A 15041-nucleotide genomic window follows, 5' to 3' on the forward strand; every position below is an offset into this window, starting at 1 on the left:
CGTATAGCACTACATAGGGCATCAGTGAGTAGTGCCACATAGTGTAGAGACTCATAATACTACACACCCAGTGCTCATACCTTATAGCACTACATAGGGCATCAGTGAGTAGTGTCACATAGTGTAGAGACTCATAATACTACACACCCAGTGCTCATACCGTATAGCACTACATAGGGCATCAGTGAGTAGTGCCACATAGTGTAGAGACTCATAATACTACACACCCAGTGCTCATACCGTATAGCACTACATAGGGCATCAGTGAGTAGTGTCACATAGTGTAGAGACTCATAATACTACACACCCAGTGCTCATACCGTATAGCACTACATAGGGCATCAGTGAGTAGTGCCACATAGTGTAGAGACTCATAATACTACACACCTAGTACTCATACCGTATAGCACTACATAGGGCATCAGTGAGTAGTGCCACATAGTGTAGAGACTCATAATACTACACACCCAGTGCTCATACCGTATAGCACTACATAGGGCATCAGTGAGTAGTGCCACATAGTGTAGAGACTCATAATACTACACACCTAGTACTCATACCGTATAGCACTACATAGGGCATCAGTGAGTAGTACCACATAGTGTACTGCCTTATAATACTACACACCTAGTACTCATACCGTATAGCACTACATAGGGCATCAGTGAGTAGTGCCACATAGTGTAGAGACTCATAATACTACACACCTAGTACTCATACCGTATAGCACTACAAAGGGCATCAGTGAGTAGTGCCACATAGTGTACTGCCTCATAATACTACTCACCTAGTACCACATAGCACAACATAGGGCATCAGTGAGTAGTGCCACATAGTGTAGTTCAAGTAGAAGAGCACCACAAAGTAGAGTCACATACTACGACACCACATAGTAGTGTCACGTAGAACACCTCGTAGTAGTGTCATGTAGTAAAAGACCACATAGTAGCGTCATGTAGTAGAACACCACATAGTAGCGTTACGTAGTAGAACACCACATAGTAGCGTTACGTAGTAGAACACCACATAGTAGCGTTACGTAGTAGAACTACACACCTAGTACTCATACAGAGAGTAGTGTCACATAGTGTAGAGACTCATAATACTACACACCTAGTACTCATACCGTACAGCGCTACACAGGGCATCAGTGAGTAGTGCCACATAGTGTAGAGCCTCATAATACTACACACCCAGTGCTCATACATTATAGCACTACACAGGGCATCAGTGAGTAGTGCCACATAGTGTAGAGACTCATAATACTACACACCCAGTGCTCATACCGTATAGCACTACATAGGGCATCAGTGAGTAGTGCCACATAGTGTAGAGACTCATAATACTACACACCCAGTGCTCATACCGTATAGCACTACATAGGGCATCAGTGAGTAGTGCCACATAGTGTAGAGACTCATAATACTACACACCCAGTGCTCATACCGTATAGCACTACATAGGGCATCAGTGAGTAGTGCCACATAGTGTAGAGACTCATAATACTACACACCTAGTGCTCATACATTATAGCACTACATAGGGCATCAGTGAGTAGTGCCACATAGTGTAGAGACTCATAATACTACACACCTAGTACTCATACCGTATAGCACTACATAGGGCATCAGTGAGTAGTGCCACATAGTGTAGAGACTCATAATACTACACACCTAGTACTCATACCGTATAGCACTACAAAGGGCATCAGTGAGTAGTGCCACATAGTGTACAGCCTTATAATACTACACACCTAGTACTCATACCGTATAGCACTACATAGGGCATCAGTGAGTAGTGCCACATAGTGTACAGCCTTATAATACTACACACCCAGTGCTCATACCGTATAGCACTACATAGGGCATCAGTGAGTAGTGTCACATAGTGTAGAGACTCATAATACTACACACCCAGTGCTCATACCGTATAGCACTACATAGGGCATCAGTGAGTAGTGCCACATAGTGTAGAGACTCATAATACTACACACCCAGTGCTCATACCGTATAGCACTACATAGGGCATCAGTGAGTAGTGCCACATAGTGTAGAGACTCATAATACTACACACCTAGTACTCATACCGTATAGCACTACATAGGGCATCAGTGAGTAGTACCACATAGTGTACTGCCTTATAATACTACACACCTAGTACTCATACCGTATAGCACTACATAGGGCATCAGTGAGTAGTGCCACATAGTGTAGAGACTCATAATACAACACACCTAGTACTCATACCGTATAGCACTACAAAGGGCATCAGTGAGTAGTGCCACATAGTGTACTGCCTCATAATACTACTCACCTAGTACCACATAGCACAACATAGGGCATCAGTGAGTAGTGCCACATAGTGTAGTTCAAGTAGAAGAGCACCACAAAGTAGAGTCACATACTACGACACCACATAGTAGTGTCACGTAGAACACCTCGTAGTAGTGTCATGTAGTAAAAGACCACATAGTAGCGTCATGTAGTAGAACACCACATAGTAGCGTTACGTAGTAGAACACCACATAGTAGCGTTACGTAGTAGAACACCACATAGTAGCGTTACGTAGTAGAACTACACACCTAGTACTCATACAGAGAGTAGTGTCACATAGTGTAGAGACTCATAATACTACACACCTAGTACTCATACCGTACAGCGCTACACAGGGCATCAGTGAGTAGTGCCACATAGTGTAGAGACTCATAATACTACACACCCAGTGCTCATACCGTATAGCACTACATAGGGCATCAGTGAGTAGTGCCACATAGTGTAGAGACTCATAATACTACACACCCAGTGCTCATACCGTATAGCACTACATAGGGCATCAGTGAGTAGTGCCACATAGTGTAGAGACTCATAATACTACACACCCAGTGCTCATACCGTATAGCACTACATAGGGCATCAGTGAGTAGTGCCACATAGTGTAGAGACTCATAATACTACACACCTAGTGCTCATACATTATAGCACTACATAGGGCATCAGTGAGTAGTGCCACATAGTGTAGAGACTCATAATACTACACACCTAGTACTCATACCGTATAGCACTACATAGGACATCAGTGAGTAGTGCCACATAGTGTAGAGACTCATAATACTACACACCTAGTACTCATACCGTATAGCACTACAAAGGGCATCAGTGAGTAGTGCCACATAGTGTACTGCCTCATAATACTACACACCCAGTGCTCATACCGTATAGCACTACATAGGGCATCAGTGAGTAGTGCCACATAGTGTAGAGACTCATAATACTACACACCTAGTACTCATACCGTATAGCACTACATAGGGCATCAGTGAGTAGTGCCACATAGTGTAGAGACTCATAATACTACACACCCAGTGCTCATACCGTATAGCACTACATAGGGCATCAGTGAGTAGTGCCACATAGTGTAGAGACTCAAAATATTACACACCCAGTGCTCATACCGTATAGCACTACATAGGGCATCAGTGAGTAGTGTCACATAGTGTAGAGACTCATAATACTACACACCCAGTGCTCATACCGTATAGCACTACATAGGGCATCAGTGAGTAGTGCCACATAGTGTAGAGACTCATAATACTACACACCTAGTACCATACAGCACAACATAGGGCATCAGTGAGTAGTGCCACATAGTGTACTGCCTCATAATACTACTCACCTAGTACCATATAGCACAACATAGGGAATCAGTGAGTAGTGCCACATAGTGTAGTTCAAGTAGAAGAGCACCACAAAGTAGAGTCACATACTACGACACCACATAGTAGTGTCACGTAGAACACCTCATAGTAGTGTCATGTAGTAAAAGACCACATAGTAGTGTCACGTAGTAGAACACCACATAGTAGTGTCATGTAGTAGAACACCACATAGTAGCGTCATGTAGTAGAACACCACATAGTAGCGTCATGTAGTAGAACACCACATAGTAGCGTCATGTAGTAGAACACCACATAGTAGCGTCACGTAGTAGAACACCACATAGTAGTGTCATGTAGTAGAACACCACATAGTAGCGTCACGTAGTAAAAGACCACATAGTAGCGTCACATAGTAGAACACCACATAGTAGTGTCACGTAGTAGAACTCCACATAGTAGCGTCACATAGTAGAACACCACATAGTAGCGTCACGTAGTAGAACACCACATAGTAGTGTCATGTAGTAGAACACCACATAGTAGTGTCATGTAGTAGAACACCACATAGTAGTGTCATGTAGTAGAACACCACATAGTAGTGTCACGTAGTAGAACACCACATAGTAGTGTCACGTAGTAGAACACCACATAGTAGTGTCATGTAGTAGAACACCACATAGTAGCGTCACGTAGTAGAACACCACATAGTAGCGTCACGTAGTAGAACACCACATAGTAGTGTCATGTAGTAGAACACCACATAGTAGTGTCATGTAGTAGAACACCACATAGTAGTGTCATGTAGTAGAACACCACATAGTAGCGTCACGTAGTAGAACACCACATAGTAGTGTCATGTAGTAGAACACCACATAGTAGTGTCACGTAGTAGAACACCACATAGTAGTGTCACGTAGTAGAACACCACATAGTAGCGTCACGTAGTAGAACACCACATAGTAGCGTCACGTAGTCGAACACCACATAGAAGTGTCATGTAGTAGAACACCACATAGAAGTGTCATGTAGTAGAACACCGCATAGTAGTGTCATGTAGTAGAACACCACATAGTAGCGTCATGTAGTAGAACACCACATAGTAGTGTCATGTAGTAGAACACCACATAGTAGTGTCACGAAGTAGAACTCCACATAGTAGTGTCATGTAGTAGAACACCACATAGAAGTGTCATGTAGTAGAACACCACATAGAAGTGTCATGTAGTAGAACACTACATAGTAGTGTCATGTAGTAGAACACCACATAGAAGTGTCATGTAGTAGAACACCACATAGAAGTGTCATGTAGTAGAACTCCACATAGTAGTGTCATGTAGTAGAACACCACATAGTAGTGTCATGTAGTAGAACACCACATAGAAGTGTCATGTAGTAGAACACTACATAGTAGTGTCATGTAGTAGAACACCACATAGAAGTGTCATGTAGTAGAACACTACATAGTAGTGTCATGTAGTAGAACACCACATAGAAGTGTCATGTAGTAGAACACCGCATAGTAGTGTCATGTAGTAGAACACCACATAGTAGCGTCATGTAGTAGAACACCACATAGTAGCGTCATGTAGTAGAAAACCACATAGTAGCGTCATGTAGTAGAAAACCACATAGTAGTGTCATGTAGTAGAACACCACATAGTAGCGTCACTTAGTAGAACACCACATAATAGCGTCATGTAGTAGAACACCACATAGTAGCGTCACTTAGTAGAACACCACATAATAGCGTCATGTAGTAGAACACCACATAGTAGCGTCATGTAGTAGAAAACCACATAGTAGTGTCATGTAGTAGAACACCACATAGTAGCGTCATGTAGTAGAACACCACATAGTAGCGTCATGTAGTAGAACACCACATAGTAGTGTCACGTAGTAGAACACCACATAGTAGTGTCATGTAGTAGAACACCACATAGAAGTGTCATGTAGTAGAACTCCACATAGTAGTGTCATGTAGTAGAACACCACATAGTAGTGTCATGTAGTAGAACACCACATAGTAGTGTCATGTAGTAGAACACCACATAGAAGTGTCATGTAGTAGAACTCCACATAGTAGTGTCATGTAGTAGAACACCACATAGTAGTGTCATGTAGTAGAACACCACATAGTAGTGTCATGTAGTAGAACACCACATAGTAGTGTCACGAAGTAGAACACCACATAGTTCTACAAGCAATGTTATATTGTAGATTACCCCAAATTAGTGCCATCTTGCTAAATACCACATAGAGGTGTCACATAGTAGAACACCTTATAGTAGTGTCAAATAGTAAACCACATCGTAGTGTCACATTGTAAAACATGAGTGGTGTAGTGTAACAAAGTGCCATATTATAGTGTATCACAAAGATGTTCCACATGGTAGTGTGTAATTGTTTTTTATGGCAGTAACACTGCTCCACGTAGTAGTGCCATGTCATTGTACTCACTGTACACACTGTTTCTTTACCTATTAGTAATGGTTTATTAACCCAGAGTTGGTGTCTTAGTAGTAAACACCAAATAAGTGTCAATAGTAGAAAACCCTGTGTAAGTGGCAGAGCACAATATAATAGTGCCACGTAGAAGAATACCACAAAAAAAAAGCTCCACCTAGTGGTGAAACTCAAAGTGGCACTACAACTAGGGACCTATGTACCACATTATTGTACCGCAAAGAACATATGTAAAGAATGATTAAAAAAAAATAACAAAAATAATAAACCATACGCGTAATAATGACACATAAAACAATGTAAAGCCACATATACAAATAAAGCTTTATTATATAATAAGCTATAAAATCACTTCTCATATTATTGTACAGGATCAATTAGAATATAAATAGATATTTACAGTAATATAATCGTCACTTTAATGCAGAGGTCGTGTTGTCTGTCAGTCTCCTGGTAGTGAACAGTTTTATTTAAATATTAATATAAATAATTAAAAATACTTTTTGGAAAAAAAAAACATTTTTCAGTAGCTAGTAGTTTAGCATTAGTTTAACTTGATATTTTTAAACTGTTAAAAATTTTATTACAATCCTATTGTCATTGTCAAATCACTTCTGTGAATAGTTTTGTACATTTTTTTGTCATAATCTAAGCTCTATTTTTGGATATTATGACTTTTTTAATGCTGCATCGTTTAATAAAACAGAAAAAATCGGTAAATTACAAAAACTTATTCCGTAATAGTCTGATAGACCCTCCCCTTTTGGTACAGCTCGGCTTGAATGTGCGTTTGCTCCTCAGGGGCGGGGCCTTTGGTACATACTGCATGTTTCAATTTAGCATAATGCTTACTTTTTGTAATACTTGACAGGAAAAACACTGGTTTATTATAACATTTGACAATTATGCACAGCTTTTCATAATAACATCTGATAAGTATAATACTTTCTTTGGTCCAGTGACTATTTGCAAGGTACAGGTTCCCTTTAAACTCCCTTTTCAAACACATCCCTTTAAAATCAAAATTTCAATACCTCATGGTTTCTTCTTACCTCGCAGAGAGGCCATTGGGCCCTCACAGGAACCAGGCCAAGAATGTTACTTCTACACTACTACTTCTACACACTTTTAGCCACGCCCAGTGGTGAACCTAAATTCTCTAATGCCCGGAGGTGAGCTATATGCTGACTTCAGGAGTGAAGAGATTCTATTTTGAAGTGGCAGATCCTGCTTTGTAGAAGATAACTGAATCTCTGATGCTGCCCTCCCCCATCTTGTTTCAGGTGGTGCTGCCTGAGGCAAGGGGCTCAACTTGCCTCATGGCTGGTGCACCGCTAGCCCCCTCTTCCTGTAAGTCAAATGTTTGGTCACTTACTGCCTTCCTGGCGCACTTGGCAGTCTAGTTAGGACATTCCCTTTAATTTAATCGGATCTCTACTCAGGTACCTGGATTATCAATACGATTGTGAATTATGGATCACGCTGACCAGTATCAACCACCTCTCTAGACACGTCACAAGGTCTACAAAAACACCTTCCCAAACCAATCAACCTCAGCCGATCACTACGATTCTCAAATCCCAATTGTCATGGATTAATATAGCTCCTGTCTTAGGCCTACAGCCTTAAAGGGTGTGTACATATTTGCCACCAATTTTTTATATAATGCCTATAATGTCTAGCCATATGTGTCTCCATGGTTCCAGACTACAAACACTGTGTAGTCGGCTTCTCCAGTCATATGTAAGCTTCTTCTGTCTGACCTATGGATCTACAGAGTGGAAGGAGTAACACACCACTACATGATCAGACTACACAGGACTTGTTTTGTAGTTTGTTACCATGGAGACACACAGATATGCATAGAAGCTGTAGACCCAATCCTTTTTAGATGCCATTTTAGATTCCTTGGAGCAAAAATATATCCACCTTTTATAGGCCTTACTGTAGGCCGGTGTTCCCACCCATCAGACCGGCATTACTCTCCGGCGAAAACAGTTGCAGGTGATACATTTCAAGAGGTTGAGGCTGCAATGGAAGAGGGAGCCATAGTTGAAGATGAGATTGTAGAAGGTCCTGACGGAGAGATCTCCGCTGTTGTCTGCGTACTTCAGGGCGATGAGTGGGGTGTAGAGGGTGTTCGTCTGATGGCGGAAGATTGGCTGCTCCATCCCGATCACCTTCACTGTGGCCTGTATGAAAAGGAAGTGGAAATTTGACCTCAAATTGTCCCAAAAAGACTCATGTGTATGAGTTTCAACCAGTTTATGAAGCCCCAGACATGGCAGGCTTAGGGGCCTTTTTTAGGCCTCCACTACCATGGAAACACATACTCGTTACTAACCTTCGCCACAGCATCTGGTGTCTGCCCCATGGTGACAAAGATCTCATGAGCGCTGGGGAGGTAAACCTCCTTAAAGTATCTGATGGTCTCAGCATCAGCTCCAGGAAAGTCTGAGCGAGACACTTCTTCCATCAACTTCATCTCAAACTCGGTGTTCACAGGTCCAGGCTCTATTAAAGATGCACTGAAAGAAAGAAAATGGATTGTATCACTCTATACTAATGAAATAACAGAATTATACTGCCCCTATGTACAGGGATATAACTACTATAATACTGCCCTCTATGTACAGGAATATAACTACTATAATACTACCCCCTATGTACAGGAATATAACTACTATAATACTGCTCCCTATGTACAGGAATATAACTACTATAATACTGCCCCTATGTACAAGAATATAACTACTATAATACTGCCTCCTATGTACAAGTATATAACTACTATAATACTGCCCCCTATGTACAAGAATATAATTACTATAATACTGCCCCCTATGTACAGGGATATAACTCCTATAATACTGTCCCCTATGTACAGGAATATAACTACTATAATACTGCCCCCTATGTACAGGAATATAACTACTATAATACTGCCCCCTATGTACAAGAATATAACTACTATAATACTGCCCCCTATGTACAAGAATATAACTGCTATAATACTGCCCCCTATGTTCAAGAATATAACTACTATAATACTGCCCCCTATGTACAAGAATATACCTACTATAATACTGCCCCTATGTACAAGAATATGACTACTATAATACTGCTCCCTATGTACAGGAATATAACTACTATAATACTGCCCTCTATGTACAAGACTATAACTACTATAATACTGCCCCCTATGTACAAGAATATAACTACTATAATACTTCCCCCTATGTACAAGAATATAGGTACTATAATACTGCCCTCTATGTAAAAGACTATAACTACTATAATACTGCCCCCTATGTACAAGAATATAACTACTATAATACTGCCCCCTATGTACAAGAATATAGGTACTATAATACTGCCCTCTATGTACAAGAATATAACTACTATAATACTGCCCCCTATGTACAAGAATATAACTACTATACTACTGCCCCTATGTACAAGAATATAACTACTATAATACCGCCCCTATGTACAAGAATATAACTACTATAATACTGCCCCCTATGTACAAGAATATAACTACTATAATACTGCCCCCTATGTACAGGGATATAACTATTATAATACTGCCCCCTATGTACAGGAATATAACTACTATAATACTGCCCCCTATGTACAAGAATATAATTACTATAATACTGCCCCCTATGTACAGGGATATAACTACTGTAATACTGCCCCCTATGTACAGGAATATAACTACTATAATACTGCCCCCTATGTACAAGAATATAACTACTATAATACTGCCCCCTATGTACAAGAATATAACTGCTATAATACTGCCCCCTATGTTCAAGAATATAACTACTATATTACTGCCCCCTATGTACAAGAATATACCTACTATAATACTGCCCCTATGTACAAGAATATAACTACTATAATACTGCTCCCTATGTACAGGAATATAACTACTATAATACTGCCCTCTATGTACAAGACTATAACTACTATAATACTGCCCCCTATGTACAAGAATATAACTACTATAATACTTCCCCCTATGTACAAGAATATAGGTACTATAATACTGCCATCTATGTAAAAGACTATAACTACTATAATACTGCCCCCTATGTACAAGAATATAACTACTATAATACTGCCCCATATGTACAATAATGTAACTACTATAATACTGCCCCCTATGTACAAGAATATAGGTACTATAATACTGCCCTCTATGTACAAGAATATAACTACTATAATACTGCCCCCTATGTACAAGAATATAACTACTATACTACTGCCCCTATGTACAAGAATATAACTACTATAATACCTCCCGTATGTACAAGAATATAACTACTATAATACTGCCCCCTATGTACAAGAATATAGGTACTATAATACTGCCCTCTATGTACAAGAATATAGGTACTATAATACTGCCCTCTATGTACAAAACTATAACTGCTATAATACTGCCCCCTATGTACAAAACTATAACTACTATAATACTGCGCCCTATGTACAGGAATATAACTACTATAATACTGCCCCCTATGTACAAGAATATAACTACTATAATACTGCCCCCTTGCTGAGAGGTTGTGTGCAGTGTGAGCTCCTGAGGTCTCCTCATGTCTGGAGCTAGCCCAGGGCGGGGCCACCCTGGGTGGGGAACTTCCCCATGCAAGGCCCAGGCTCCAAGGCCTTCTCTGGGAAATAACTCCCAGACACCAAAACTAATGGATGAGAATCCTAAAATCTCCGGTACAGTAAGTCATGTCAGCGGCTGCAGTTCAGCCAGAAGCAGTCATGTAAAGAATGAAGAGTTTGTGAAGAAAGAAGCAGCAGTAAGTTCCAGTTTGGTGAAGTCACCTACCAGTGTGAATGTGCAGCAGAAGCCAGTGAGTGGGAACACAATGTCGGGTCATCCAGGACAGAGGAGCGAGCAGGTTGTGCAGGAGCAGAGGAAGCCTCCAGCCCAGGCCTCACCTGTGCCGTGTACACCTCCATCAGCCAGGCAGAGGAGGACATCTCTGGAGAAGCAGACCTTGCTGGAGAACCTGCAGCAGCCTGTGCTCATCCGCTCTGAGCGCACAAGGTATGGGAGTGGAGGCAGCAAGGCCGAGACCAAACTAGCAGGGAGGCCTCAGGCTGCCACAAGTGCTGCTACTGGACAATGTCATCCCCCAGCAGTAAGATCCGCAGCGCGCCAGAACCCAACAGTGGCGCAGAGACCCGGACCCAACAGAGTGCCATCACCTACCACCTGTAAGAAACCTGCAGCAACTCCATGTGCAGCGGCTGAGCGTGCACCTGCAGCAACTCCCTATGCAGCGGCTGAGCGTGCACCTGAGCTCCTCCTGGCTGATCAGATTCCAGCACTGGTAAAGAGACTGGGAAACCTGAAGGAACAAAAACTGCTGCTACAAAAAAACATTGACTGTGCCTACAAGCTGAAGGCAGCAAACCCGGAGAGACATGAGCTGCTAGACAAGAAGCTGACCACCCTGGCCAAGCAGCTCGCTGACAATGTCGCCCAGACTGAGGCTGTCCTGGAGCAGATGGGTCCCCTGGCAGAGACCTACAGGAACCAGGAGCGCTTCCAGGCCCAGAGACATCATGGAGGGGCATCTAATCCGGCAACTGAGACCAAGGGGAAACCTATACTCCAGCCTGCGACTTTCCCATACCAGCAAGGGGATCTCTACAAGAAAGATAAAGCCATGAAACAGCAACCACCCACAGCAGAAGCACCACAAGTCCCAGCAGCCTGCAATCAGCAGAAGGATCACAGCCGTCCCTCTGAAGTTACCAGAGCAGTGAAAACACCACATGTCCCAGCATTCAGCGTGCAACGTGGACATCTGCCTGATGGTAGCGGTGGAGAACAAGCACCACAAGTCCCAGTTGACGGCTCACTGCAGCAGGACTGTGCACCTGATCCTGAAGGTAACACTGTGGCATCTGAGCAGGATCATCAGGACTCTGCTGGGACTGATTGTACTGACATTGATGGGACTTCAGTGCCTGATACTGCTCATACATCAGTGCCTAATGCTGTTTCTAATATCTGTGATACTGCTGCCCCTATTGTCTGTGATGCTGCTGCCCCCAATGTTGGTGATAATGCTGATGCATCTGTATCTCCTCCTGATAATACCATTGTGTGTGATAATGTTCCAGCAGGGGAAGCGCAGTCTGTGTGGGATGTTGCCATAGAGCAGGCAGAGCAGTGTATGGAGGCTGATGGTGGGGAGGGGGTAGTACAGTCTGATGCTCAGGACTTCCCCCCTCTAGTTGCTGAGGTATCAGACCCTCAGAGTGCAGGAGCCCAGCAGCCCCCGCAGCGCCCCCAGACACAGCAGGGTACGGGCCCTCACCAGTCTTCTTCTGGCAACGCCTGGAGCCGGGGTGCACCATCTTTTTCATCCGGCTCTCATTACACCGGTCAGGCATTTAAGAGGAGGAATGTGGTGAGATTTAGGCACAAAGGGGCCAAGGAGGACCTACCTGACAGGCGGTTTGTGGTCAGGTCGCTATTGTGTGAACAAATGGGTTTCTCGCCAAGTGACATTTTGGCAGTAATTAACCTCCCCGATCGCCAGGGATATGATGTGAGCTTTAAGCTGATGGGCAACCTGGACCGCTTTTGGGCCGTCTTCCCCAGGTTTAGAGATGCAGAGGGGTGGAATAATTTCAGCTTCATCCCCATCTCTAAACTTGGTACAGTCACTGTCACAGTCATCTTCTGGAATGAGTCTGTTCCCCAGCAGGATATTGTCATCTGGCTCAAGAGGCACTGTGACCTCATGTCAGAGCTCACCAAGACCCGGGATGAGGACGGGATCTGGACAGGAGGGTGGAAGGTCCTGGTGAAATTAAGACAATATAACAACATAACCCAGCATCTACCCAACTCCTTCTTCATTGGCCGGGAGAAGGGGGTATGTTTCTATCCAGGTCAGCCCCGTAGATGCTTCAAATGCGGTAGAGTCGGTCACATCGCCAGTAATTGCTCTGTGGTCAAGTGCAGCCTGTGTGGGGATATCGGCCATGTGAGTGCGGACTGCCAGAACATCAGGTGTAACCTGTGCGGTGAGATCGGGCATGCCCACAGGGATTGTCCCAATGCCTGGCACAACATCTGTAAGAGCTTCCCTGATGAAGACCTATTGGCAGGGGCAGATGACCTGGGGGAGGAGGAGGCTTTGTTATTAGGGTCAGATCAGGCTACGCCAGAACCTCAGCAGGTCCTAGAATCAAGTGATGCTGTACCAACACCAGACCAGCCTCAGACCCAAACCACAGAGGGAGATATGGAAGTTGTCCAGCAGGTTGCACCACCCTCAGTGCTCATTCCCTCTTCAGCCACAACATCTGCTAATAAGAGGAGGAAAAAAGATAGGTCCACCCGGAAGCCTGAGGGTGAGTGGACCACAGTTCACAAGTCATCTAAGATCAGAGTGGACAGTGGAACAGACATGACCATGACAGTCAATAGATTCAGTGTCCTCTCAGAGTCAGACGCAGAGGAGGAGCTAGAGAAGGAATTGCAGAGGATGGTGGCAGAGTATGATGAGGATCCTGATGGTGACCCCCCCTCAAAACGGAGACCCCATAGGGTGGGGCCAGAGTCTGAATCAGACATGGAGACGGGTGGTGAAGAGGAGGGATCTGATCCAGATTTATGATGATGGGGACACTCTCTCTGCTTCTTGTTATGGCTCTAATGGCGAACTTTAATCTGAAAATAATATCTAGCAATGTCAACAGCATTAGGGCAAGAAGGACAAGACATGCGGTGTATGAACATCTACATTATCTCGATGCCGATGTCTTTTTCCTACAGGAGACTCATCTTAATAGTCTTAGTTTGTTAAAAGAAGCAGAGAGAGAATGGCGCTCCGGGCCGTCCATCTGGTCACTGTCTGTGGAGCCATGTGCCGGGGTCTCCATACTGTTTAATACCCACGATGTCACCATTCACAGACTAACCGAGGTGTCGATGGGAAGATGTTTGGTGCTGGAGGTTACTATCCGAGGTAGAAGGCTCCGGCTTATCAATATCTATGGTCCACAGACAGTGACTGACAGAGTCAATCTATTTAATGATGTGAAGCCATATTTATTTACATCTCTCCCAGTCATCATGGCGGGTGATTTCAACGCCACTAGGACAGTGAGTGACAGACCCACTGGTAGGCCTCTTGCTAGGGACTCTAAGGTCTTAAATGATATTATAGCACAGTCAGGTTTGTCTGATGTCTTTGTGCAGGGTGGTAGGAAACCCAAATTTACCTACTCCTGTGCTGGGAGGCATAGCAGAATAGACCTAGCGCTGGTGACTCCCTCGGAGGTCATTGGGGATAGAAGTGAGAAGTCTGTCCCATACTCGGATCACCTGGCCCTATACTTCTACTTAGGTAATACAGAACGGCCAGATATAGGAAGAGGCTTGTGGAGACTAAATTCTACCCTATTAGAAGATGTGTTTGTCCAGGAGCAAGTCCACTCTCTTATACAGGGTGAATCGGAGAGAGTGTATTTCTATAACCACATATCCGACTGGTGGGAGGACGTCAAGGAGGAGATCCGGTCCCTCTTGAAGAGACTGTCAGTGAAGAAGGGTAAGAATAAGTACAGCCAGTATCTCAAGCTGCGGAAAGAATTGGAGTCACTCTATTCGGCGGGTGGGGATGACAAACAAAAGATTGACCGACTGAAATCTGAAATAAAGCAGTATCAGTACAGTAGGTACACCTCCCTGGTTGTGGAACGTGACTATGGAAACTTAGTCACGCCAGATCCATATGAGAGTTGCCGGGAACGTGTGGCTAAGAAATCGATCACAGGTCTCACTGACTCCCAGGGAGTTTTACAGGAATCTCGGGAGGGTATCCTGGGGGTGGTGAGATCCTACTATGCTGAGTTATTTCAGAAGAAGGT

At 43.5% G+C, this 15041-nt stretch overlaps 1 protein-coding gene across 3 annotated transcripts in view; it reads right to left on the reverse strand.

Moving 5' to 3' along the window:
* Positions 1 to 6424: 6424 nt before the first annotated feature.
* RDH8 (retinol dehydrogenase 8) overlaps positions 6425 to 15041 on the reverse strand; it is a 192369-nt gene continuing 183752 nt past the window's right edge. For all 3 annotated transcript variants that reach the window (XM_072149458.1, XM_072149457.1, XM_072149456.1), the window contains 2 exons: positions 8464 to 8647; positions 6425 to 8311 (listed from right to left, as the gene is read on the reverse strand). In XM_072149458.1, coding sequence (XP_072005559.1) covers positions 8087 to 8311; positions 8464 to 8647 — 409 coding nt within the window. In that variant the 3' untranslated portion in view covers positions 6425 to 8086. The remainder of the gene's footprint in view (positions 8312 to 8463; positions 8648 to 15041) is intronic.

The sequence above is a fragment of the Engystomops pustulosus genome, chromosome 4 (assembly GCF_040894005.1).
Source record: "Engystomops pustulosus chromosome 4, aEngPut4.maternal, whole genome shotgun sequence".
Classification (NCBI taxonomy): Eukaryota; Metazoa; Chordata; class Amphibia; order Anura; family Leptodactylidae; genus Engystomops; species Engystomops pustulosus.